At 54.3% G+C, this 23,841-nt stretch overlaps 1 protein-coding gene across 1 annotated transcript; it reads right to left on the bottom strand.

Annotated features, from left to right (window-relative positions):
* Positions 1-3,303: 3,303 nt before the first annotated feature.
* MCM5 (minichromosome maintenance complex component 5) lies at positions 3,304-21,807 on the bottom strand. Its single transcript, XM_086401228.1, has 17 exons — positions 21,722-21,807; positions 21,300-21,474; positions 19,810-19,936; positions 19,587-19,715; positions 16,949-17,121; positions 15,937-16,092; positions 14,168-14,334; positions 13,599-13,770; positions 12,495-12,606; positions 10,993-11,136; positions 10,603-10,668; positions 10,195-10,371; positions 9,449-9,561; positions 7,624-7,752; positions 6,508-6,650; positions 4,524-4,651; positions 3,304-3,569 (listed from the first exon to the last, which is right to left on the bottom strand). The coding sequence occupies exons 2-17, from the start codon at positions 21,464-21,466 to the stop codon at positions 3,468-3,470; spliced, it is 2,205 nt and encodes a 734-aa protein (XP_086257354.1). The 5' UTR covers positions 21,467-21,474; positions 21,722-21,807; the 3' UTR covers positions 3,304-3,467.
* Positions 21,808-23,841: the final 2,034 nt, after the last annotated feature.

Genomic DNA, 23,841 nt, shown 5'->3' with positions numbered 1-23,841 from the left:
GAGAAAGCTCCCTCTCCACCTCCTAGACATGCAGACCAGCCCTGCTGCAGTACTAATGCTCGACGCTCCTCCAACAAAGGAATGGAAGGCCGGGTCCTGCGATGGATGAAGCAGTCTCCGCCTGAACAAGATGAAAGGCTGAGAGGAAACGGAAGTGCTCAGATGCTCTCAAGAAGGTCAGCATCCAGACAAGACAACAGAGAGCTGTGAGAAAGGTGCTCCTCCAATTATCCAAGCAGGAATGGGCTTTGAACATGGGTGAGTCAGCAAAGTTGACTTAGTCCCTGGACCTCTCCATTTCCTGGAACAGCATCATCCGTCGCAAACAGCTTTAAGCAGCAGGAGACTGTTGCACAAAAATACACTTGTGATTCAACATGAGCACAATGAGGCATCAAGTCTTCCTGTTGATGTTTTTAGGAAAAGCAAATCATCTTTGAATTTCTCGTGACTGTCTTCCTTTTTACATGGTAGTTATTTTTAAACACTTCAATAATTTATTAGAATAAGATGTTTAATGTATATTGGTACATTCATGTTTTGAGTTTTTTTCTATTTCCAAATGTATTTTCAATATCAAATACCTTACACAGTCAAAAGCTATGGTTTTTCCAGAAGTCATGTACAGATGAGTTGGACCAGAAAGAAGGCTGAATGTCAAAGAATTGATACTTTAAAAAAAAAAAAAAAAAAAAAGAATCGATACTTTTGAATTCTGGTGCTGGAGAAGACTCCCGAGAGTCCCATGGCCAGCAAGATCAAACCAGTCAATCCTAAAGGAAATCAACCCTGAATATATATTGGAAGAACTGATACTGAAGCTGAAACTCCAGTACTTTGGCCACCTGATGCGAAGAGCCAACTCGTTGGAAAAGACACTGATGCTGGAAAAGATTGAGGGCAAGAGAAGGGGGAGAGGATGAGATGGTTGGATGGCATCACCGACTCAACGGACATGAGTTTGAGTAACTCCGAGATAGTGAAGGACAGGGAAGCCTGGTGTGCTGCAGTCCATGGGGTCACAACTGAGCAAATGAATTGATTTGTTAATTCTGTGAATTCTAACTTTTTAAAAACAAAATATACTCAACTTGTCATTTCAAAATTAAGCAAAATAATGAGCAAAAAAATGGCATTGCTGATTTTCTCAAATATTACTATTACTAGTGCTTTCTACTACTCAAACGTCACAGCTCACAGTGACGACTCCTACAACCTCCATTTAGTGATAAAACTCAGGTGCACGTAGATCAATGGAACAGAACAGCTAGCGCAGAAATAACCCACTTATCCATGGTCAACTGACTTACAACAAAGGAGCCAAGAATATGCAATAGGGAAAGGACAGTCTCTTTCAATAGATGGTGCGGCAAAGACTGGGCAGCCCCATGCGAAAGAAAGAAACTGGGGCACTGTCTTACACCTTACACAAAAATTAATGCAATGGATTAATGGCTTAAACGTTAAGACTGAAACCATAAAATTCCTAGATGAAAACACAGGCAGTAAGCTCCTTGACATCCGTCTCAGTGATAATTTTTTGAATTTGATACCCAAAGCAAAAAAAAAAAGAACAAATGGGACAACGTCACTAAAAAGCTTCTGTACAGCAGAGAAAACAATCAACAAACTGAACAAAGGCAGCCTATGGAACAGGAGAAAACATACAAGTCATATCTGATAAAGAGCTAATATCCAAAGTACATACGGAACTCATACAACAGCAAAAAATAAAAACCCCCAACAATCCAATTAAAAGATCGGTAGATCTGAATAAGCACCTGCCCAAAAGACACACAGATGGCCAACAGGTCCAGAGAAGCTGTTCAGTATCACCGATCATCAGGGAAATGCAAGTCAATACTATAATGATACCACCTCACACCTGGCTATTAGCAAAAACACAACAAACAGTGCTGGTGAAGACGCAGGAACGAGGGGACGCTTGCACGCCGCTGGTGCGAAGGTAAACTGGGACAGGCACTAAGGGGAAGAGTATGGAGGCTCCTCAGAAGGCAAAGACAGAATTACTGTATAATCCCACAGACAGATACTTCTGGGTATTTATCTGAAGAAAATATGGCACAGTAATTTAAAAAGGTATCTGTACCCCCATTTTCCTTTCAGCATTATCTACAGTACACCAGGTCTCATCGACAGAACAATAAAAATGTCATACATACATACAGCGGAATACTATCCAGCCATTAAAAAATGAGATCCTGCAACGTGTGCCATGGATGGACCTTGAGGGCATTATATTAGGCAAACTAAGCAAGATGCAGAAAGTAATACTGCAAGACTGTAGTTATATGTGGAATCAAAAAATACCAAGCTCAGAGACACAGAACAGAGGTGAGATGGTCTGCGGGCTGAGGCGGGTAAGTGCCGGCAGGAACCACACACGGGTGAAGGGGATTACAAGGCACAAACCTCCAGGCACACAATACATCACGCCATGGAAATGTAACGTACGGCATAGTGAGTGCACTTATGAGGTACACTGGGCATGTGAAAGCTGCCAAGAGGATAGATCTTTAAATTTCTCATGGCAAGAACACAAAGCCTGTAATTATGTGTGGTGGATGCTAACTAGACCAAGAAAATGAAACGTCAAAAAAACAAACACACGCACACATCCCTGGTGGTCTGGCGGTTAAGAGTCCACCTTGCAATACAGGGAACATGGTTCAATCCCCCAGTTTGGAAACTAAGATTCTGCATGCCACAGGGCAACTAAGCACGCATACTGCAACAAAGACCCAGCACAGCCAAAATTCAAAAGATAAAATACAACTTCAATGGCTTAAGAAAAGTCTCAGGCCCACAGAAGTCAGGCATCCCACTCAGGGTCACACTGTCTGAGGTGGCCCACCGGGAGAGAGCCAGCCTAGAACGGAATCCCAGTACTCTTACCTACTTTGTTCTAAGGCCCGGTGGGAATCCAGGTACCTGGATCCAAATGCCTGGATCAATCTCAGCACACTGCCTGGTTCCTTCTGGACGTTCACTCTTCTCCTAAACACATCCCTTGGAACTCACTGCCATGTACAGATGAAGAAACTGAGGTGCAGAACGGTTCAGTGAATCTGATGCAGAACCATAGCTCCTGACCACACATTAGCTGCTGGGGAGCAGCTTCGGGCTCTCGTAAGCACCCTTATACTCTGGGTCTTGCTGATTCTTACCAGCGCGCATAGCACGCGCCCTGCCCAGAGCCCAAGGGGCACAGGCAGGTCAGAAACCCAGGTCTGCCAGGCTCCAAAGCCTGTCCTTGCAACCCGGTGCAGAAGCCCACAGATATCCACAAACACACCATGTCTTTATTACTTCTATAAATTTCCAAAAGCACATTTCCTGGATCTGCAGCCAGGGCAGACACCAGAGGCGGTGAGGCAGGGGGCGGTGGGGTCCCTCCGTCCAGAGTGCGAGGGTGGCTGGAGGCGGTGGCGGCGGCGACCGCAGGCTCACTTGAGGCGGTAGAGGACCTTGCGCTGCATGCGGTGTTGGATCTCGCCCCGCCGCAGCATGAGCTGCAGGACCTTGTGGATGGCGTGCTCCGGGTATTTCTGCGGGACACAGGGCAGGGTGAGAGGCGTGCCCCCAGACACCCCACGGTTCAGGAGCCCAGGCACCCCCTGCTCATGGGACTTTCCAGCCTTCACAACCTACCACTTTGCATTCTAAATGGGCTTGCCCGTCCTAGGCACCTACTACCTACCAAGCTTTGTTCTAAATCTTCACGTACTTAAACTCATTCCACCCCTCAACATCCCCGAGCAGCTGGTACGTGATCACTTTACATTTTACGGGGGAGGAAACGAAGGCACAGAGAGGCTAAGTCACTTACTACTTGCTCCATGGACTGGAGCCCAGCAGGCTCCTCTGTCCATGGGATTTCCCAGCAATACTGGAGTGGGTTGCCATTTCCTCCTCCAGGGGCTCTTCCCATCCCAGGGATTGAACCGAGGTCTCCTTAGTCTCCCTGCACTGGTAGGCGGATTCTTTACCACTCCTGACATCCCCGAACTCCTCCAAGTCTTGGTCTGCTCACCCTTCGAATGGGTGGGGTACCACCTACCACATAAACTGCCCTAAAGATGAAGAGGAGATGACATACACGAAAGGGAGCTGAGCCCAGAAACTAGACTGTCCATGTGACTTCAAAGATGGTGACAAGTTCCCCACAGATTCTAGAAGGCTAAGGCCCTTCCACCATCTATGGGATCAAGAGCTCTGTCCCCAGCGGGCTGGAAGGCTCACCCTCTGGTTCTGCACCCCCAACCCCACAAAGGGCAGGGAAGGAGGGGAAGGGAGAGACAAAGGGCTGGGGGAGCCTGGGAGGTCCCAGCAGAACCTCAGACCCCTGTCCTCTCCCTTTAATGCGACAGAGAAAGTCGCAAAGGGAGAGCGCTGGGGACAGGCCTGGGCCTAGAAACAGCCACCCCTACCCCACCCCAAGCCTGCCTGCTGAGCGCAGGGCACGGTACAGGGTGAGTGGGAACCCGGCCCTGGAGGCCCACCTGCTTGGTGAAGTCCTGGATGATGCTGTGCTCAGACACCTGGGAGCCGATGGCAAAGCGGCGCTTGAGCTGCTTCTCGATGCGGCTCAGCAGCTCCTGGTCCTCCTGGCTGGTAAAGCCTTCCACCCCTGTGAGTGCGAGGAGGGAGGCGGGTCAGCGGGTGGGGACCTCAGTTTGCCCATAGCGGGGAAGAGCCAGCCAGTCCCCGGAGAGAACATGAGAGGAAGACAGAGGGGGAGCCTGGGGACAGCCAAGGCCTGACCAAGACGATGGACAGAGGCCTGGAGTCAAGGACAGGGCAGGCATGAGCAGAAGGATGCTGCAGGCAGAGGGAACAGCAGGTGCAAAGATTCAGAGGTGGGAAACATGCCCACTTCATTCAAAATCTAGTCGTAGGGCCAGGGACAGGGCCAGAGTGGGGGCCACATGGGGGCCAGGTCCCACAGGCTAGAGGGCATAGCCCAAGTTTTCCTGATTCTGGTGAGTGGAGCAGCCACTGGAGGGCTGTGAGGAGGGCCTCGAGCTGAGGACAGCACCTGGGCCCCAGGTGGCTAGACAAGTCAGGAAGACTTCCTGGAGGCGGCTACATCGGAATGCAAAGCTAGAGAGGACCCGCAGTGACCCAGGAGCATGCAGGCTGTCCTGAGACCACATCAGCGAGGCCCCCAAGCAGCTCTGGCAAGCAGCTCCTGATTTCCGACAACTGCTGGAAGGGGGTCTCCTCTGTTGACCCAGGCCTGCAGACGCCTTGGTGTTTCAGCTACAGAGAGGGGCGAGGTGGGAGGGGAGAAGCCGCTGAGAGGGACTTCAAGTTGAAATGAGTTCACGAGGCAAACTCTTATATAGCCTGCAAAGCCCAACTCTAATTACCCTGCCCCAAATCATACCCACTCTGCGCCCTCAAACATCCGAGGGAGCCCCCCATAACCAAATATCTCAGGGGACAGGAAGCCCCTCCAGGGCAGAGATTGAGTCGTCATCACCAAGGGGAGGGCAGAGGCAATCAGCCCCTACCCACCTCCCCGGCTCCAGCCACACTGGCCCTTAAACCTGTTGTCCCTGGGGTCTTGCCACTCAGCCCTTTCTCTACCCAGGGGCCCATCCCCACACTCCAGGGAGCCAGGTGTCTACTCATGCCCATCCCTGCTTCCTGCCACCTCCTGAGAGCCCATCCTGGGCCACCCGACGGGGACACAGCCCCACCCCTCTCCAACACGCCTGACCTGCTGGAGTTCTCCCCTCTGCACTCCCGGCTCCCTGAGTTTGGCATGTCTGCCTCTGGTGTGTTTCCCCAGGAGAAAGGGGGCCTTGCAAGGTGGAACTCAAGAGATCTGCTTGCTCCTGCCCTCCTGGCACCTGAAACAGCCCGGCAGACACTAAGCCCTGTCTGCTGGCAAGGGAACACATTTGTCCCAGGGGAGCCTGGCACAGAGCTAACGCTCTGGGAAGTCCGCTCAGAGGCTTAGCCTGAAGCAGGCGGCAGGACTGATGGCAGCCTGACCCAGGCTGGACTCAGGGTCAGGAGACCTGCACTCTAGCTGGGAGAATGGTGACCAACCTTGGGCACTGTGAACAGGCCTCTCTCGGTGTCAGTTTTCTCATCTCTAACAGGGGAAGGACTAAGCACCCAACCTGGCTTCTGGGGGCAGCTGTAAGTAAAACAGGAGAAGAGCGTCGGAAGCGCTCAAACGGTTACAACTCAACAGGGCTGGTGAGTGCTGTTCTTAACCAATGATAAAACTGTGAGCCTTAATAATGGACTGGGCCTAAGAAGACTGTGCTCCAGGGTCTCCAGAGGCTGTTCTTCCCATCTTGGAACAAAATGGCTGGTGGGGGTGGGGACGGGGAGTGGGGGGTGGCTTCTTCACAGGAGGAAGCACAGAGACCTCAGCAAGTGCAGAGAAGCAATCAGCACAGCAGGCATCCAGCATGAGCCCCACCAGAGTCCACGGACCACCCGGCCTGTCTCCCCACACCTGCTCACCTGACAGGGTGCCAGACAAGGCGGCGTCCAGCGTGGACACCTGGAAGAGCCTCAGCGCCTCCTCCACGTCTGCCTCTGTGGCGAAAGGCTGCAGCTTCATCTTGCTGAGGGCCTCGGCGATGCGCACGATGGCCTCCAGCTGCCTGTGTGGGAGCAACGGGACGCCAGGGTGCACTCAGTCCATCGTCCCTCTTCTGTCCAGCCCCTTCACAGTGAAGGCTGCTGGTTGTCCCCGTGATCTCTCTCTCTTAGTAACGGAACCCCAACTTCTATTCCAGCACATGGTACCCAGCTACAAGACATTTCCCAGTCTCCATTGCATCCAGGTACGTCTGTGTGACTAAGATGTGGCCAGTATGTTTTATGTCCAAACGTTTTATGGGAACTTTAGGAAGTGTCCTTAGAAAAAAGGCACTTCTTTTCCTCCCTCTCCTGCCACCTGGAATGCAGGGGTAATGACTGGAGTTCCAGCAGCCACACTGGACAATGAGAATAAGGGTGAGCCTGAAGGAGCACAAATTGCTGCTGATGACTAAAGAACCATCACACGATCCTAGACTACCTGCCTTCAAACATTTTCACCTAAGGTGGAAATAAACTCCCAATTTACTTAAGTGACTTTATTTGGACCTTCCATTACATAGAGCAAAACCCACTTCTATCTAATCAGTGCCAGAAGCAGGATTCAAATGAGGTAGGTTTAAGCTCTTAGTCACTCAATTGGAGAAACTCACCACAGTGAAGAGAGTTAACAACTAAGACAACTGAGGCCCAGAAAAGGAAAGCGATCTCTCAGCCGTCACACGGTGGGCAGGAGGCAAGGACCAGGTCTCCTGACTCCATCCCTGGACCTTCCCTCACCCTCAGGCTTCCCTAAAACGGGGGAAGCTAGACAGAACTCAGAAGAGAGGCTTCCAGATTTTCCCAACAGTAAACAAAGCAAAAGATACGGATAATTAGGGAGGCCACTGTTTTCACTCCTAAAGGAGTGGTCCCCGCCCAGCAGCCTGATCATGGCCAGCACCAGTGGTCAGCAGTGGGTCCCAGCCCCAGACTTGCAGGGCACACCATGCCCTGTAAGCCGAGGCCACGCATCAGCCCACCCAGCCCGCTCACCGGACGGTGATGGGGATACTGGAGCGCCGGTCGCTGTCCCTCTCGTGCTGACGGGCCCCGCTCCGCATGATGATATACCGATTCTTCAGCTTCTCTGCGGCCTCTGCTGATAGCCGGGGGCCACACTTCCTGCAGGACAGGGGTTGGGGAGAGCAGCTGCCATGAGAGTGGGAAGGAATCTTGGGGTACCCACCCTGGCCAGCCTCTGCTGGCTTGCAGACACAGTTTCTGGGCCCACCAGATGGCAGGCTCACAGCGGTGCTTCCCCCCAACACATTCAGGGGTGAGATGCGCAATGACACCCACGAGAGGCTCCTGGTGACTGCTGTCCAGGGGCTAGAAGCATGCCAGACTAGGGGGTGAGGGGCTGGAAGGGTGGCAGCGGGGGACATTTGGTCAGATCCACCTGCACTCTATCCCCTCCACCCCACAGCCCCGCCCCAAGCCAACTGACAGTCACTGGTTTAGGGGAACCTCAGATCACCTACTCCAGGGCTTCCCTGGTGGCTCAAATGGTAAAGAATCTGCCTGCAATGCAGGAGACCTGGGCTCGACCCCTGGGTTGGGAAGATCCCCTGGAGGAGGGCATGGCAACCCACTCCAGTATTCTTGCCTGGGGAATCCCATGGACAGAGGAACCTGGAGAGCTACTGTCCGTGGGGTCTCAGAGTTAGACATGACTGAGTGACCGAGCCCAGAGGGAGGGAGGAAACTCCCCAAGGCCCCCTGGGACCTGGCATCAAGGGAGAACAAAAATTCAGGGCTCTCAGACTCACACACAATGGCCCAAGCCTCCAAGGGTGGGGCCGTGAAGAGCTCAGAACCATGACGAAGACCCCGGTACCACTGGGCACTAGGGCACTGGGACAAAAGCGGTGAGGAGGCACCAATCCAGATGCAGGACTTCACCTCCCATCAGAAAGGTACTCCAAGAGCCCTCCACCCCGGGTTTTAGCTCCAGTAAGAGACAGTGGAGGTGCGTGTCCAGAACCTTGGTACAGGAGCCAAAAGCACAGCCTGTGGAGCCAGGCACCTGGGTTCAAATCCTGGCTCCACTAGCTCCTGCCTGCAAACTTAAGACAAGTTACTTAACCTTTCCTCGCCTCAGCTTCCCCATCTGTAAAATGGGATAACAATTCGCCAACCTCACAGGTTTGGGGAGAGGGATAAAGTTCACTTATGTATATATAGTAATCAGAGTTTCCTGGCGGTCTAATGGTTAGGATTCAGTGCTTTCACTATTAGGGCCCAGGTTCAATCCCTGGTCAAGGAACTGAGATCTTGCAAGCTGTGCAGCGCTACCCAAGTTTTAAAAAATTTTTAAAAATGCTCAGAATAACACCTGGCACAGAATAATCACTATATGTATGACTACCATCGCTGGCAGTCTGTGAGAACAACAATATTTAAGGCTGCATCTGCTGTTCACTAAGTGTTTATTCGGCACAGGGCCGTGCCAAGAGCTCATGAGTCATCTTGTGTGAGTCTTAGAAAAACCTGAGGGCACAACCACCCCAGGAAAGCGAGGCTCAGAGGTCAGCTGATTTGCCTAAGGCCACACAGTGGGGGCAGGCGCTACCAGAGACCATGTCCACAACGCATCCCCACACATCAGAGTCAAGGGTGCCTTCAAGACCATCTAAACCCTCCACCCTCATTTTAGAAACGGGGAAGCTTGAGGCCAAGAGCCACGGAGTGGGTGACTGTAGTGGGAGGAAGAAGCAGAGCTAAAGCCTAAGGGCTCATCTCAGGTATCCTGAAAGGGATCTCCCCAACCAGGGAAGACTGGCAACCCCACGCCCGGGGGCCAGCGTCTGCAACTCACGCGCGGCAGTAGGCGATGAACTTCTTCAGCTTGGCCAGGTCAATCTCGCCCTCCACGGCCTGGGCCTGTGTCAATGCGCTCACATGCAGCGTGATGACGTGTTTGGCCAGCATCTGGGAGGCAGAGGGGACCCAGGGTCAGCCCACAGGCCTTTCCGAGCCAGGTCCCAACACAGAGCTGGAGCAGGAAGGGAGGGAGGGCTCCCAGGGCTAGAACCAGTGGAGAGGAGGTGGCCCTTCTTTCCTTGGGGGCTGTCAGCTGGTAAAACAACATCCAGAGCTCCCAGGGCCCTCCCTGCTGCCCTGAGGCGGGGCGAGGCTGCCGGAGAACAAAACTCCACCCAGGGAGGCCGAGGCAGAGGCAGACAACCCTGAGACCAGACCCAGCTGGGCCCTGCATCTCCAGGCTTGCCTGTAACACAAGCCCTTCTCTTGAGTTCCTCCAGAAAGACTAAACGGAACTGGGGTTCTAATACCTGCAATCAAGGGTCAACCCCCTTGTTCCACATACAAAGGAACGACGCCCAGGGAATGAGAGACCCCAAATCAAACCACATGTGGTCCACAGGAGAGGCAGGACCAGGAGCCCCCAGTGCAGTGTTTCTGGAGTCTGCAACCCACCTCCTTGGGGGCCCACTGACAGGCTGATATGGTAGCCAAGACTCTGGACCCTTGAAGCCCCTAGTCTGCCCACCCTTCCTCCGCCTGAGACCTGCAGGCCTGGGAGGAGCCCGGCGCCCTACGCACCACATCCCTCTCCTCATTGTGCTCGTCCTTGACGATGAAGATCATGTCGAAGCGGGACAGGATGGTGGGCATGAAGTCGATGTTGTCCTCCCCCTTTGTCTCATCCCAGCGGCCGAACACCGAGTTGGCAGCAGCCAAGACGGAGCAGCGGGAGTTGAGGGTGGTGGTGATGCCAGCCTGAGAGGGGAGTATGGGGGCAGCAGAGGAGAGAAATGAGAACTCAGGCTCACAGCCTTCTCAGGTCACACTCACACACACACACACGATTCCAGGACCACTGCTGCAGTCAACAGAGGCCGGACGCTCAGGACAGCCTGAGGGTGGGGCCCGGGCCCAGCCCTCCCAGCGCCCGGGGCATGGCTGGGCCAGGTTGCTCTGTGGTGAGTGGGCCCCAGGGAGGGTGCTCACCTTGGCGATAGAGATGGTCTGCTGCTCCATGGCCTCGTGAATTGCCACACGGTCATCCTCTCGCATCTGTGTGCAAGAGAGGAATGTCCACCAGCTCCAGGTGAGGGGGCTGGGGTGCAGCGGGAGCAGGACACCCTACAGGAGCTACTGTTCCTAAGTCCCTGCTCCGTGCCAGCCAACGGCAGGAACCAGGTCACCTCTAGTCACACGGGTAACGTGCAGGCTTGGCTCTCGTCTCCCCACTCTCTAGGCTCGGAGAGCTTTAGTTATGCCCCTATAGTGATGGGAGGTCTCTACGTCATCAAAGGGGGTTTCTGCCATTCACGCCCCCAGCCCACGGCCACCAGGTGCCACCAGCACTGAGCCACCCCCTCGCCCTGCCAGGCTCACCTTGTCAAACTCATCAATACAGACGACACCTCCGTCGGCCAGGACCATGGCCCCGCCCTCCATGATGAAGTTCCGGGACGAGGGGTCCCTCATCACCGAGGCTGTCAGCCCGGCGGCGCTGCTGCCTTTCCCAGACGTGTACACCTGGGGGAGGGCCACGGGAGGGTCAGGGCCCAACACAGCCCCCAGGCTCTGACCCCGGTGAGTCAAGGGGCCCCCAGAGCTGGAGCTCGCCCAGGGTCACACATCACAGCGGGGTGCAGAGCACAGACAATCTCAGCGTTCCTCCTCTGATGGGGGGCCACCAGCCCCAGCTGGCCTGGAGGCTCTCCCCAGGGCTGTTCATATCCATCACTCACCTGAGCCCGACTGTCTCATGAATCAGCCTCCAGGAGCTGGGCTCACTGAGCAGTAAACTGAGGCTGAGAGAAGTGACACTCTCCCAGTAAGGTGAACTCCAGACTCTCCGAAAAGCTTCCCCACCCTGAGTCCCATCATCTTTGTAGAGACCTGAGAACTACATGCTGCCAAGGGGCCTTTGAACTGTGGCAAGTCCAAAGCAAGGTGTGCTTAAGTGTATGAAATACACAGGAATTTCAAAGTTAGTGCTAAAAAGAATACAAGGTACCTTATTCAGGTTCTCTTATTTAAACCACATGCTGAAATAATAACATTTTACCCAGCTTAAACAGAATTAAGATTGTGTACTTGTAAGCTCTGCTGCTGCTGCTAAGTTGCTTCAGTCATGTCTGACTCTCTGCGACCGCATAGACGGCAGCCCAACAGGCTCCCCCGTCCCTGGGATTCTCCAGGCAAGAACACTGGAGTGGGTTGCCATTTCCTTCTCCAATGCATGAAAGTGAAAAGTGAAAGTGAGGTCGCTCAGTCGTGTCCGACTCTTAGTGACCCCATGGACTGCAGCCCACCAGGCTCCTCCATCCATGGGATTTTCCAGGCAAGAGTACTAGAGTGGGATGCCATTGCCTTCTCCATTGTAAGCTCAGTCATGTCCAACTCTTTTGCAAGCCCACAGACTGTAGCCCACCAGGGTTCTCTGTGCATGGAATTTCCCAGTCAATACTGGAGTGGTTTGCCATTTCCTTCTCCAGGGGATCTCTCCAACCCAGGAATAGAACCTGTGTCTCCTGCATTAGCAGGGCGATTCTTGACCACTGAGCCATCTGGGAAGCCCATCACCACTTCCTTTTGCTTTTCTAAGAGGCTACTAGGAAATGTACACTCCTCGAGGCTCACAGCTAGAGTCCACGTGTCTCCACCGGGCAGCACTGGCAGAGGACACCTGACCCACCCCACGTCTACCCAGAGGCCACGCTTCCCCCCATGAGACCACACAGCCATCCTCACCCCACTCCGATCCCCCAGATGTGCTGATCACCACACAGGGGACCCGGCTGACCGGACACTCTCTCCCCTGTGGCCCCTCCTGCAGCTTTATCCCTGTGGGGAAGCCAGGGCAGGCAGAGGTCATCCGGGACACTCACCCCAATGGGTGAGCACTTCTCCACGAACTTCAGCAGCTGGGACTTGGCTGTCCCCGGGTCCCCCAGCATCAACAGGTTGATGTCTCCTCGGCGAGTGAGGCCATCTGGGAGCCTGGGGAGATGGGCAGGAAGGCCAGGTGAGCAAGAGGAGAATCCAGCGAGGGCTGGCTGGTCACAGCGGTCTGGCTATCACTTCCATCCCACCACGTCATGAGCCCTGGAGTAGGTGGGAGGCGGGGGCTCTGGCCTGAGAGCCACATTCCTAGCCAGCTCTATCTCCTAGCCTCCTCTGCGGTGACCTGCCACCCAGGAAGGGGAGGGTCAAAGGAAAATGACACCAAGAGCTGGGCTCGGGCACACACAGACAGCATCTGATAAACACGTGCCCCAGCTGGAGAGATGGGACCTGCCAGCGTGCTGCTGGCGGTACCGTGGAGCAGACACCAAGAGGGCAGGCTCCAGGCCAGGACATGTGCCTGTTAGCAATCTCTTTAATGCTCTATGCCTCAGTTTCCTCATCTATGAAATGGGTTCAACCATAGCTTTCTCATAGGGCTAACTTGAGAACTGGGTTGCAAATATATGAAAACATTCAGAAGACTGTCTGGCACATGATAAGAACTCAGTAACTGGTAGCTGCCAGTAACATTATCACTCTCTTTATCTCTACTGTTTCAGAATCTCAAAAGGACACACAATGTTCCCTGAGTGTTAGGCTTCCATCTGTTGTATTCATATGGACATCTGGGTACAAAGGGGTGGTGTCTCTTGCCTAAAATTGCACAGTAAGTAAGTAGTTATCAGAGATTTAATCCCCGGTCTCCAGACTCCACGCCCAGAGCTCTCTCTACTACATCTGCCAGGTCCCCCAAATTGCCCCACCAACCCAGGGTCGGGGGGACTGCTCTGCAGGGAGGGCATGGATCGGCCCCCCACCAGCTGACAGCAACCCTGGGAGGTGGGAAGAGTGCCTGAGAGTAGGAGGCGGGACTGAGGGTCCCGGGCAGATGGAAAGAGCATTCCCGTCCTACCCATCCAACAGCTGCCCTGCTGTGGGCAAGTCACCCGTCCCCTCCCTGGACCTGGGAAGGCTTGGACCCCCACCTCTTTCGGGAGCCCCCGAAGAGCAGGCAGGCGATGGCCTTCTTCATGTCGGTGCCCCCGAAGATGGAGGGGGCAATGCTCTTGGAGATGAGCTCGTAGATGTTGGGGAGGGCGGCCAGCCGCCGGAACTCCTCCTCCTCCTGCGGGGTCATGGCACCAGCAAAGGTGCGGCCTGGGAGGGCAGAGGGGGCACGGGTGCATGAGGGCCCACCCTCCCAGCCCCGGGCCTCCCAGTGGGCAAGGCCCTCAGAGCCTGGCAGCATAAGCATCAGTCTGAGCACAGACAGACCCCACCTCTCGCCTGAGGGCTGGGTCTGTGTGCTGCAGGCTCCAGTGAGCAAGGGGAGGACCTGGAAGGGAGGTGAGGAGTAGAGGCCAGATCAGAGGGGCCCTCAGAGACCACCAGGATGTCTTCTACCTTGCTGAGGGCAGTGACAGGTATCTTTGGTTATGAAAGCACTGCTCTCCCTGGCTGCCGTGCGGAACAGAGTGTAGGGGCGGGGGTATAGACAGGGGGACTAGGAGAGGCCTGGGGAGGGACAAGGGGAGTTGGCCCAAAGCCCACTCACCGGAGCCATCTGTGTCCACCTGGATGCCCAAGACCCGGATGTAGGCACTCCGGATGCCCACACCCACTCTGTCGCGGCCCCTGTTGGAGGTCAGGCCAAACTTCTTGATGGAGTAGATGCCCATGATGGTGACCCTGTTCCCAGGGACGACCTTGTCACACAGGTACCTAAGAGGAGGGTGGGGAGGAAGGAGGAAGAAGGTGAGTCTGGTGGGGGCAGGAGTCCCTGGCTCCTACCATCCCGTCACGCTCGCTGTTCACCTCAGCATCTCTACAGGAGAATTCACGAGCTGATCTGGCTCTAGCCGCCACTCTGCCCCAGGGTTCTCACCCTCTCACCACGACCCAGCCCACGTTTGGACGGCATAGCTGCCGGGAGGAGGACAATCCTCGGTCATGGCAGCGGCCTGACTGGGTAGGGTCAGAAGGCCCACCCCCAGCTCCTCAGGTTCCCCATTTCCACCTGGCCTGCTGTCAGCAGCACTGCAAGGCTCCCCTCAGCCATCGCAGGGGAAGCCTTCCTCCTGATGCCCTCCCAGCCTCCCTGCAACGGCCACTCCCCATTTTTGCCTCTTCACAGCTCCACGAAGCTCAGGCAAGTCATTTTGCACCTGGATTTTAATCTCCTCTTTAAGAAAAAAAAATACTGCAACAAGGAAGTCTCCAAGGCCCTCCGGCCAGAACTGTGCTCCAATGCCACGTGGACAGGATGCTGGGGCACGTATTCATACTCTGCCACTTACAAGCCGTGTGACCTCAAAGAAGTCACTGCACCTCTCTGACCCTGGAGGGCTTTGATGAAGTGATCTGACCTGCTGGGTTACTGTGGGATCAAGTGAGGTACCAGACCCAGAAGGGCATTAGGCAAAATAGAGTCCCATTCCTATAGGACCCTCACTGTCACTGTTAACATTCTGGGACTCCTCTCTTCCCAGATCCCACTTCTTCAGCTTTAAATCTAACCCCAGACTGCACAAGTAATCTAACACCAAATACTTAATCTGTATGAAGGAACTGTAGTAAACACTTCACGTGCATTTTCTACTTTAAATCTCCCAGCAGTGATGAGAGATTAAGGCCCGTCACTGTCCCCATTTTCCTGGTGAGGAGACTGAGGCTCAGTGAGCTCACGTCACCTGCTCAGCAGTCTGACCTCTACACCTTCCACTGTCGCTGAAGGAGCAACAACCTGTGGATCCCCTCGTCCGAAAAGCGACTGCACAGACTACCTGCTTGAGGTATCAGGGTGCGTGAGCCCAGGCGAAGAAGCCCTGTCCATATCTCCACGCCATCCTCCGAGGTCTCTGGAAGGGGACCAGGCCAGCCCAGCACCCTCTCCACACTTTCCGATTACCCAGAAACATCCAAAAAGAATCTTAACAGAAAGCCCAGGGTGGGCCTCAGCCTGGGAAGAGGGTCCTCCCCACCCTGCCGTTGGCCGACCAGCTGTGCCACCTCAGGCCTCCTGGTTCTAAGAGCACCAGGGAGACTCTGCAGGAAGAATGCAGGCAGCAGAAGCCAGACCCCTCCACTCAGGGAGCTGGTCACACGTGAGACTGACCCGCCCCTGCAGAATACTGGAGACGAGGGGAAGAAAAGCCTGGAGGAAGCACCAGGCACAGAGCAAGTTTCCATAATTAGCCCTGTTCCCTGCTCCCTACTGCACTCGGGGTCCACATATGGCCCCTGACTCAGGGGCGGGAGGCATGGCCAGCCAGCCTGCTCACAGCCCTGATCCCGTGTCGGTGGCACAGCCAGGGGCCCGCTCACCGGTCACAGTAGAGTTGCATGTGCCGGGGCATCTCCCCATGCGGCACGGCGTCCGGCAGCTCCTGCAGCTTTAGGGTCTGGAAGTCCACGCACTTGCACTTGTCCGGCATGATGAAGTACGGGTCCAGTGGACACTTGGGGCGCCCAGCCTGATCCCTGTTAAGAAGAGAGGAGCAAAGAGTCACCAGAGCTACCCCCAGAGCCCCAAGCCCAGGGAACCCATCATACAAGTCAGCGACAAGCCTGGCCAGTGGCAAGTTCAGGGTCTCCAGGAAAAGCTCAGGGAAGGTGCTAGAGGACGGCAGCTCGGCGGGTGGAATATATGGGGTTAGGGTTGGGGAGGCCTGCTTGGAACCTGCCTCTCCCATTAACCCGTGTTAGACAGCCACATGGGGGTGTCTGGCAGGCAGCCAGACTGGAGTCTGGGGTTCAGTGGAAACACACATCTGCATGTCCTCTGCACTCAGGGTACTCAAAAACCCAGATCAAAAAGGAATTAAGTGTAGAAAAGAGAAGTGTGGCTAAGCCTGAGATTAGGAAGCACAGGGGAACCAGCAGCCAGAAAGGGTGAGGGCCCTGAAGATCAGGGTCTGCAATCATGTTCTGAAAGAAGCCAGAGACACATATTTTCTGTTTGTGGGCCACGAGGCCACAGGCAACCAGCCATAGGCCACATGTAAACCAAGGAGCCTGGCATGTTCCTGGGCCTCTGCCCCAGACCTGCCCCAGCGAGCCAGGGTTTAAAGATTCCAGGTGGACTCCCCACCCCAGCCCCCTGCACAGCTGCCTGGGTTCCCTGGAGGGACAGAACTCACCACCACAGAGGGGCAGGGGGACACCACCCTGTTCTCAACCCCAGGATCCAGGACGTCCGCTTGGGCCTACGCCCACAGGGCACGCCGCGGCGCCAGCCCCTCCCGGCTGCAGGGCTTCCTCCTCATCCTTTACACCTCTGCTCAGACATCTCCCCGTCACCCCCCAGGGTGCCACAGGGCCCGCGAAGCCCACTCACGTGTTGCACTTCCGGGGCAGGGCATAGCCCTCCAGGCCGGGGCGCATGGCGATGTTGGTGAGCGTGCTGTGGCAGCTGCGACACTGGATGGAGATGCGGGTGGCCTTGGCGCGGACCCCCGAGGCTGCGATCACGATGCCCGGGATCTTCACCAGGTGTGACATTGTGTCCGACTGCAACAGAGCCGCAGGGAGGGGGCTGGGTGAGGGGAGCCAGGGACCCCGAGATCACGCATCAAGAATCTCTTCTATTCTAATGTCTGCTCAAGTATTTAGGCATAAAGTGCCATGTCTGTGATTTACTTTAAAATCCTTCAGCAGAAAAAAGGAGAAAGGAAGTAAGGCAAAATATTAACAGCTGTTAAACCCAGATGGAGGCAGATGGGGTCATTACACTATTCTCGCTACTCTTTAAAATATATATATTTATTTATTTGGTAGTGCCTGGTCTTAATTGTGGCACTTAGTGTATATATACATAAATATATGTGTTTGTGTATATATATATATATTTAATTGCAGCATGTGGGATCTAGTTTCCTGATCAGGGATTGAAGCCCAGTCCCCCGCATTGGAAGCAGAGTCTTAGTCACTGGGCCATCAGGGATGCCCCTCTCACTACTTTTGTGTGTGATATTTTTATAATAAAAAGCAAAATAAAACAAGAAAAGTTCCTTTTATCATCATCTTTTCTTCCTATTTTCAGCAGGTGTTCTGGGACAGGCAGGTAGGCTATGGGTTCCAGCTGATGCCCCCTCTGAAGCCAGGGGGGTGGAGAGGGGAGAAGGAAGGAGGCTGACCCTCTCTGGTGATTGAGACCAGGGGCACACGTGCCCAGGGGACCCCAGAACTGCTGACACCCACCTCAGAGCTTGCTTCTGGAAAACACTCTATAGAGTGCAGGGATCTGAGCCCCCAGGATTGTAAAGGACTGGGGCTGCCTCAGCCCCGAGGCCACCCTGACGAGTGATCCTTCTAGAGAGGGCTTCTCCTCTGCCACAGAACGCCCACCCAAGCAGGCCAGTCACTGGGTTCTCCAATGGGGCTGAGAAGAGGAAATCTGTTCAAGTGGGGCTGAGGTTTGCTTTTCTGAGGGAACAGCTGCCCCACAAAACAAGCCCAAATCCGCCTCCATGGACAGGCAGACATGATGCTCGGTTTCGTTTCAAGTGTGGGCCCGCCTGTGCCTCCCCCCTCACCCCCCCAGGCTGGTGCAGCGCACAGACACAAAGCTAGCTCACGCCACAGCTTCACGAGCCCGCAGCCTGGCCCTGCTCCTGTAACAGACGTGCCACGGTGCCAACCAAGGAAGGTCTGGTGGGGACCTGAACTGCGCAGCGGGACATGAGGGCTGCAGCAAAAGCCAGTGCGTGGCCTTTTGGTGGCACAACCTGGGCCCAGAGCTCACCAGGCACAGGCGCGCGCATCCTTGCATCTGCTTCTCACAACCACCTTCTGACAGAAGAACCAACGTTCGACCCTCATGTCCTCCTCAGGAAACTCCCCTGGGTCCCACTCCTGCCCGCTTTATAAATTCTCCTTTCACTTGGCAGCCAGAGGAAGCTTTTAAAGTCGGAATCAGCCCATCCTCCTACGTAGCTCTCAATCCGAACTCCTTTCCATAGCAGCTAAGGCCCTGGCCATCTGGCTCTCCACTCGCTCCCTCCGCTCCTCTCCCCTGCCCTTACTCCCTGGGGTCCAGCCACAGCAGCTGCCATCTGCCCCTTGTCTGGCCCTTGGAATGGCTGCTGTCCCCACCCCAGTGCCTTTGCACCTGCCTTTCCTTGAGCCCGGAACACTCCCCCCTTGAGCTGTCACAGGGTCATACATCCCTCAGACTCGTGCCAACACCACTGCTTCAGAGAAGCCTTCTCCAACCGCCACCCAGCCCCTCACGTTGATCCCGTTTTTTCTTCTTCGTGGCTCATGTCCTGGGACCTGAAACCAGCTCAAGTGCTCCTTGTCTGTTTCTCTCACTATAAGCTCCACAGAACCAGGAACCTACCGTCTACAGTGAAAGTCGAACCCAGCATCCGGTGTGAGGCAGCCACTCAGAAAGTGTTTGCTGGGTGGCAGACTGGCCCTACCCAGCTTTCCCATGGCCCCATCACTCTCCAGTCACACTGAGTGTCCTTCCCTCAGCCTGGTACACGCCCTGGCCCCTCACCTTGCAAGCTTTACACTAGCTATGCCCTGCCCTCCTCTCCCCACCCCGTGTGCCCTCCCAACTGTTTGCACGCTGCTCGTTCTCACCCACAGGTCTCCACTCGGATGTCCCCTCTGGAAAGCAGCCTTCTCTATCTTTTCCAGAGGGGCCCTATGCGTTCTCATCACTTTCCAATTTCTCCCATTGCTCTCACAGTCACCTACAGTTATTGTGGTGATGTTAACCATTTATCCAGTCTCTCAGGGAAAGAAGCTTGTCCTTGAGTTCATTACTGCTCCTCCAGGACCCAACTCATGTCCTGCCCACAGAAGGAGCTCAGCAAACATTTGTCCAAGGAGCTAATTTTCCAGAGGCAGAAACAGGCTCAGAAAAGTTGAATGAGTTGCTCAGGGTCGCACAGCTGGCACTCAGGTCTCTTTCCAAAACCCTTCCACGCACACAGCCACCACCGCCACCCTCCGAGAGGACCCACCTTCAGGCTACGGATGCTGGACGGGCTGGCATCCGACTTGAGCATGACCTGGATGTCCTGGAGTACCTCGTCACCAGCAGGCCGCGGCCGGGTCACCTCGTCAGCCACCTCCTTGGCAGCTTCTTCCAGCTGGAGATGGGGAGGGGAAAGGCTGTGAGTGACCAGAGCGGGGCCAGCCCTGGGAGTTCTAGGGCAAGGGGCCCGGGGCAGGGGTCCCACTCACCAGCTGCAAGTGTTCGGCTGGCTGCTTGTACAAGTAGTCAGCCAGCTCCTCGTCGAAGCTGGCCAGGTCCTCCATCTCCACCTCGATCCAGTACTCCCCCAGGTTATAATGCCGCTTGAGTTCATCCCTGGAGTAGGTGCAGGGACGGGCACAGAGAAGAGGAGGCAATACTGGCAGAGGCGCACCCACACCCTGAGTCTGCCCACACCACTAGTTTCCCAAACACATCGAGCTCCAGGTGGATCTGCTATAACCCAGCAAACCATCCGCTCCCCCCTCCACAGAAGCATCTTCCAAAGCAAGTTCCATGGAAGCAGTCCAAGTCATCATCAAAGAACAGTTCAAAGTTCACACACGAGTCTGGGAGACTCTCACTGCAAACCAGTCCTTTCACTGGACTCCCTGGAGCCTTTAACCCTCTCTCAGATACTAACAAGGCACACAGCTGGAACCTGGCAATGAAAGGCAGCAGAGACCATGCCTGTCTTATCAACCACCAGACTCTTTTTAACAGCATCCCGTGAGACTATTATCCCCAAAACACTTTTGGGGGCCACTGACCTCCTCAGCCTCATCCCTTTCTACCTTATGTCCAGAGCCACATAAACAGCCAGTCTGGCTCTGAGAGCCCCTTGTTGTAACAGGCCACCCCATACTGCCCATGCATGCACCTCCTGCTATCAGAAATGCCTTCCACACCAGATACTCTTCTTTCAGCTCTAGATCACCAGAAGCCTCCCCTAACTCCTCTTGTACACTCCTCCTTTGAGGCAATCATCACCTTGTAATTTACTTGGACATGCCTATGCCTCAGTCCCACTGATTCAAAAGCTCCTCGAGGGCAAGTAGTATGAATCTTTTCATCTTTGTACACTAGGGTTTGGCACACAGATGGTCAGTGTCAGCTGGTGCATGAATAAATCGAAGCAGGAGTGGCTATGCCCATTTTACTGATGAAGAAACTGAGGCTCGGAGAGACTGTCACTTGGAAGTCACTGAGCTAATAATGCATCAGGCCCAAGTTTGGACCTGCAAATCCATGCTGTCTGCATTTAAGGGCCTACAGGATTTGGTAGGATGTCACCATTGTATAATGACTAGGAGCAGGGGCTTTGCCCAGCTCAATCAGTGCTGCAGCTCACCACCTAGAACAGTGGCTGGCATGCAGCAGGTGCTCAGTCAATAGAAGCTGACTGAGTGGAAGGAATGAATGAGTGAGCAAGTAAGGTAAAGCATAACTACCATCTCCAGAGAACTGAAGATAACTCGCTTCACAAAGTATTGTAGGCATAACATAGAAGGACTGTAAGAAACAGATGAATAAAAGCAAATCCTGGGAAAAGAACCAAAGGGCCCAGGTGACTCACTCAAAAGTTAACTTCAGATATGAAATATACAAAACCAAACGCCACGAGGGTGCGGGGCCCCAGCGAGTGGAACGTAGCACCGCTGGGACCGCATCTCCCCTCTTGTCCCGCTCCGGTACGCACCTGTACTTGAAAGTGAAGCCGGTACGGTCGGTGCCCACCCGGTACTGCCGCAGGAACTCCTTAAAGCGCCTCTGCAGCTGCGATTTGCGGGCCTGCCCCTCATCGGCCGCGTTGTCGCCCCCGAAGCTGTCACTGTAGAAAATGCCGGGGTCGTCGAAGCCCGACATGACTGCACCTGACGCGGAACAAGGAGATGGAGTAGACTGAAGGGCAGATGGGGGCGTGCGGCGTCCCCTCCGACACGCAGGTCCTCGGCTCCGAACGCAAGGCAGACGTGAGCCCTGTTCCGCCTCCCAGACCTCGACCAAAGCTCTCCCATGAGATACCCCTGTCCAGCCCTACTGCGCCCCAAATGCAGACGCCGGCCGTCTCCCGGGGGGGCTGGCTCCGAGGGGCCCACTCCCCAGCTCCGCCAGCCTCACCTCTGCCTTCCCGCGCTCCCCGGAACCGCAGACACAAGAGCCCCCACAGTCCACTGCAGCGTTTCGCGGGAAAAACCAGATGCAGCGTTTGGACGCCGCGGCAGCTGCGCCCTCATTGGTTCGCCGAGACCCCGAGGCCAGCGATTGGGCCGCTCTGCGCCTGAGGGTCCCGCCTCCAAAGAAACTGCTGAAGGGGATTGGCTGCAGGGCGCAGGACGTCGGGATACCCTCCTTCCGGGCTCCATTTTGCTTGCGGGACAATTTGGCGCGAAACTGACCCGGAGGAAGCGGCGGGGCGGGGCGCAAAGATGGCGGAGGGGAGGACGTTAATGTGTACTTGTCTTAAGCCTTTTTCAGGAGGAAATGACCCCTTTCCGACCACGGGCGGAAGAAGCTATAGGTACCTGAGAAGTACTTGCTTCTCAAGGTGTAGTCACTTGCTGGGTGTGAGCCTGCTGTCCCCTAGCGTCTGGAGGGGGCGCTGCCCTCCTACCCTCCCAGCTCTCACGCCTAAACAAGTTGGGGATTAATTAGAAATAATCCACCTGTGGTCTCCTTAACGCCTCTAGGACTAAAGTCAGACTTGGGACTCCAGGAATGTTTTCTTAACCCCAAATGGTGTTTTATGTTTTTGTTTTTTAAGTTGTAGAAGAGTTTTTATTATCTGGCAATGCTTAAAATTTGCAAAAATTCACGACCAGATTCCTACTCTAGGTTAGAAAAACGGGAAGATCCAGCAAAACCTGACGGATTCTCAAGCGGCAGCAAGGACTGCATAATCTCCCCGGGCTTTTCCATTCTCACTGGAAACACTAGCTACAGGAACCATCTTTTTATTCCGTAGTCTACATTGACACATTTACAGGCAGTGTTTAAAATATGAGTTTGTTTAAAGGTGTCAAAATTATGCCAAATGAATCTGATCCTTCAGGGAGGTCCCTCTGCACGGAGACATAGCTCTAATTCATTCTAGTTAACAGCTCTTTAATCTTCCACTGTGTGAATAGAATACAGAATATTAAGCCATTTTCCTGTTAGTAGAATTTAAAGTGGTTCTATCGCCCCTCCCTCTCTTCCTTCCTTTCTTTGTCACTGCAAACAATGAGTACTGGTATCCTTGTCACAGAAAATTGGAAACTGGGCCTGAGTGAAAAGAGCCAAGTAAATATTTTGAATGCCTACTCTTGGTATACATCATCACACAAACAGTGGCTTCTAGACCTAGTTGCTATGCTATTTGGAATCTCCCAAGAAGCCGAAGAATTGATGCTTTTGAACTGTGGTGTTGGAGAAGACTCTTGAGAGTCCCTTGGACTGCAAGGAGATCCAACCAGTCCATTCTGAAGGAGATCAGCCCTGGGATTTCTTTGGAAGGAATGATGCTAAAGCTGAAACTCCAGTACTTTGGCCACCTCATGCGAAGAGTTGACTCACTGGAAAAGACTCTGGTGCTGGGAGGGATTGGGGGCAGGAGGAGAAGGGGACGACAGAGGATGAGATGGCTGGATGGTATCACTGACTTGATGGACGTGAGTCTGAGTGAACTCTGGGAGTTGGTGATGGACAGGGAGGCCTGGCGTGCTGCGATTCATAGGGTCGCAAAGAGTCGGACACGACTGAGCGACTGAACTGAAGAAGCTTTTGGTAACGAGCCATTGCAGAGTTCTGCTCCAAGTCTCCAGAATCAGCCTCTCAGATTGGGGGTCCATGATACCCAGGTATCCTGATGTCACCAGCCACAGACTGGTGTTTGGAGACCACTAGACCCGTCTACCAGCTTTGGGATGCAGGTGGTTGTTAGTTTGCCAGCGAGCAAATGGAGACGTGAAGTGACTTGACCAGGTTCCAGACTTACTTCACAGAGCCATAACTAGGGACAGAGGTCTCCTGGATCCGTGTTCACATTCGAGTCTCATTAAGGAAAAGCTTTGTCCTTTGCTTTGCTAAATACACTTGCAACCTGGGGCTTTCACTCTCCCAGACTGAGGGACTACATTTTTACTTTCAGTGGCTTTTAAGACTTTGGGGCTTCCCTGGTGGCTCGGTCGGTAAAGAATTTGCCTGCAACATAGAGACTGGAGTTCAATCCCTGGGTTGGGAAGACCCTATGAAGGGAATGG

The sequence above is a fragment of the Bos grunniens genome, chromosome 5 (assembly GCF_055505025.1).
Source record: "Bos grunniens cultivar Pamir isolate PY7600 chromosome 5, Bosgru_T2T1.0, whole genome shotgun sequence".
NCBI classification, from domain to species: domain Eukaryota; kingdom Metazoa; phylum Chordata; class Mammalia; order Artiodactyla; family Bovidae; genus Bos; species Bos grunniens.
Note: the sequence above shows the minus strand (reverse complement) of the source record. Positions and strands in the feature narration are given on the sequence as shown.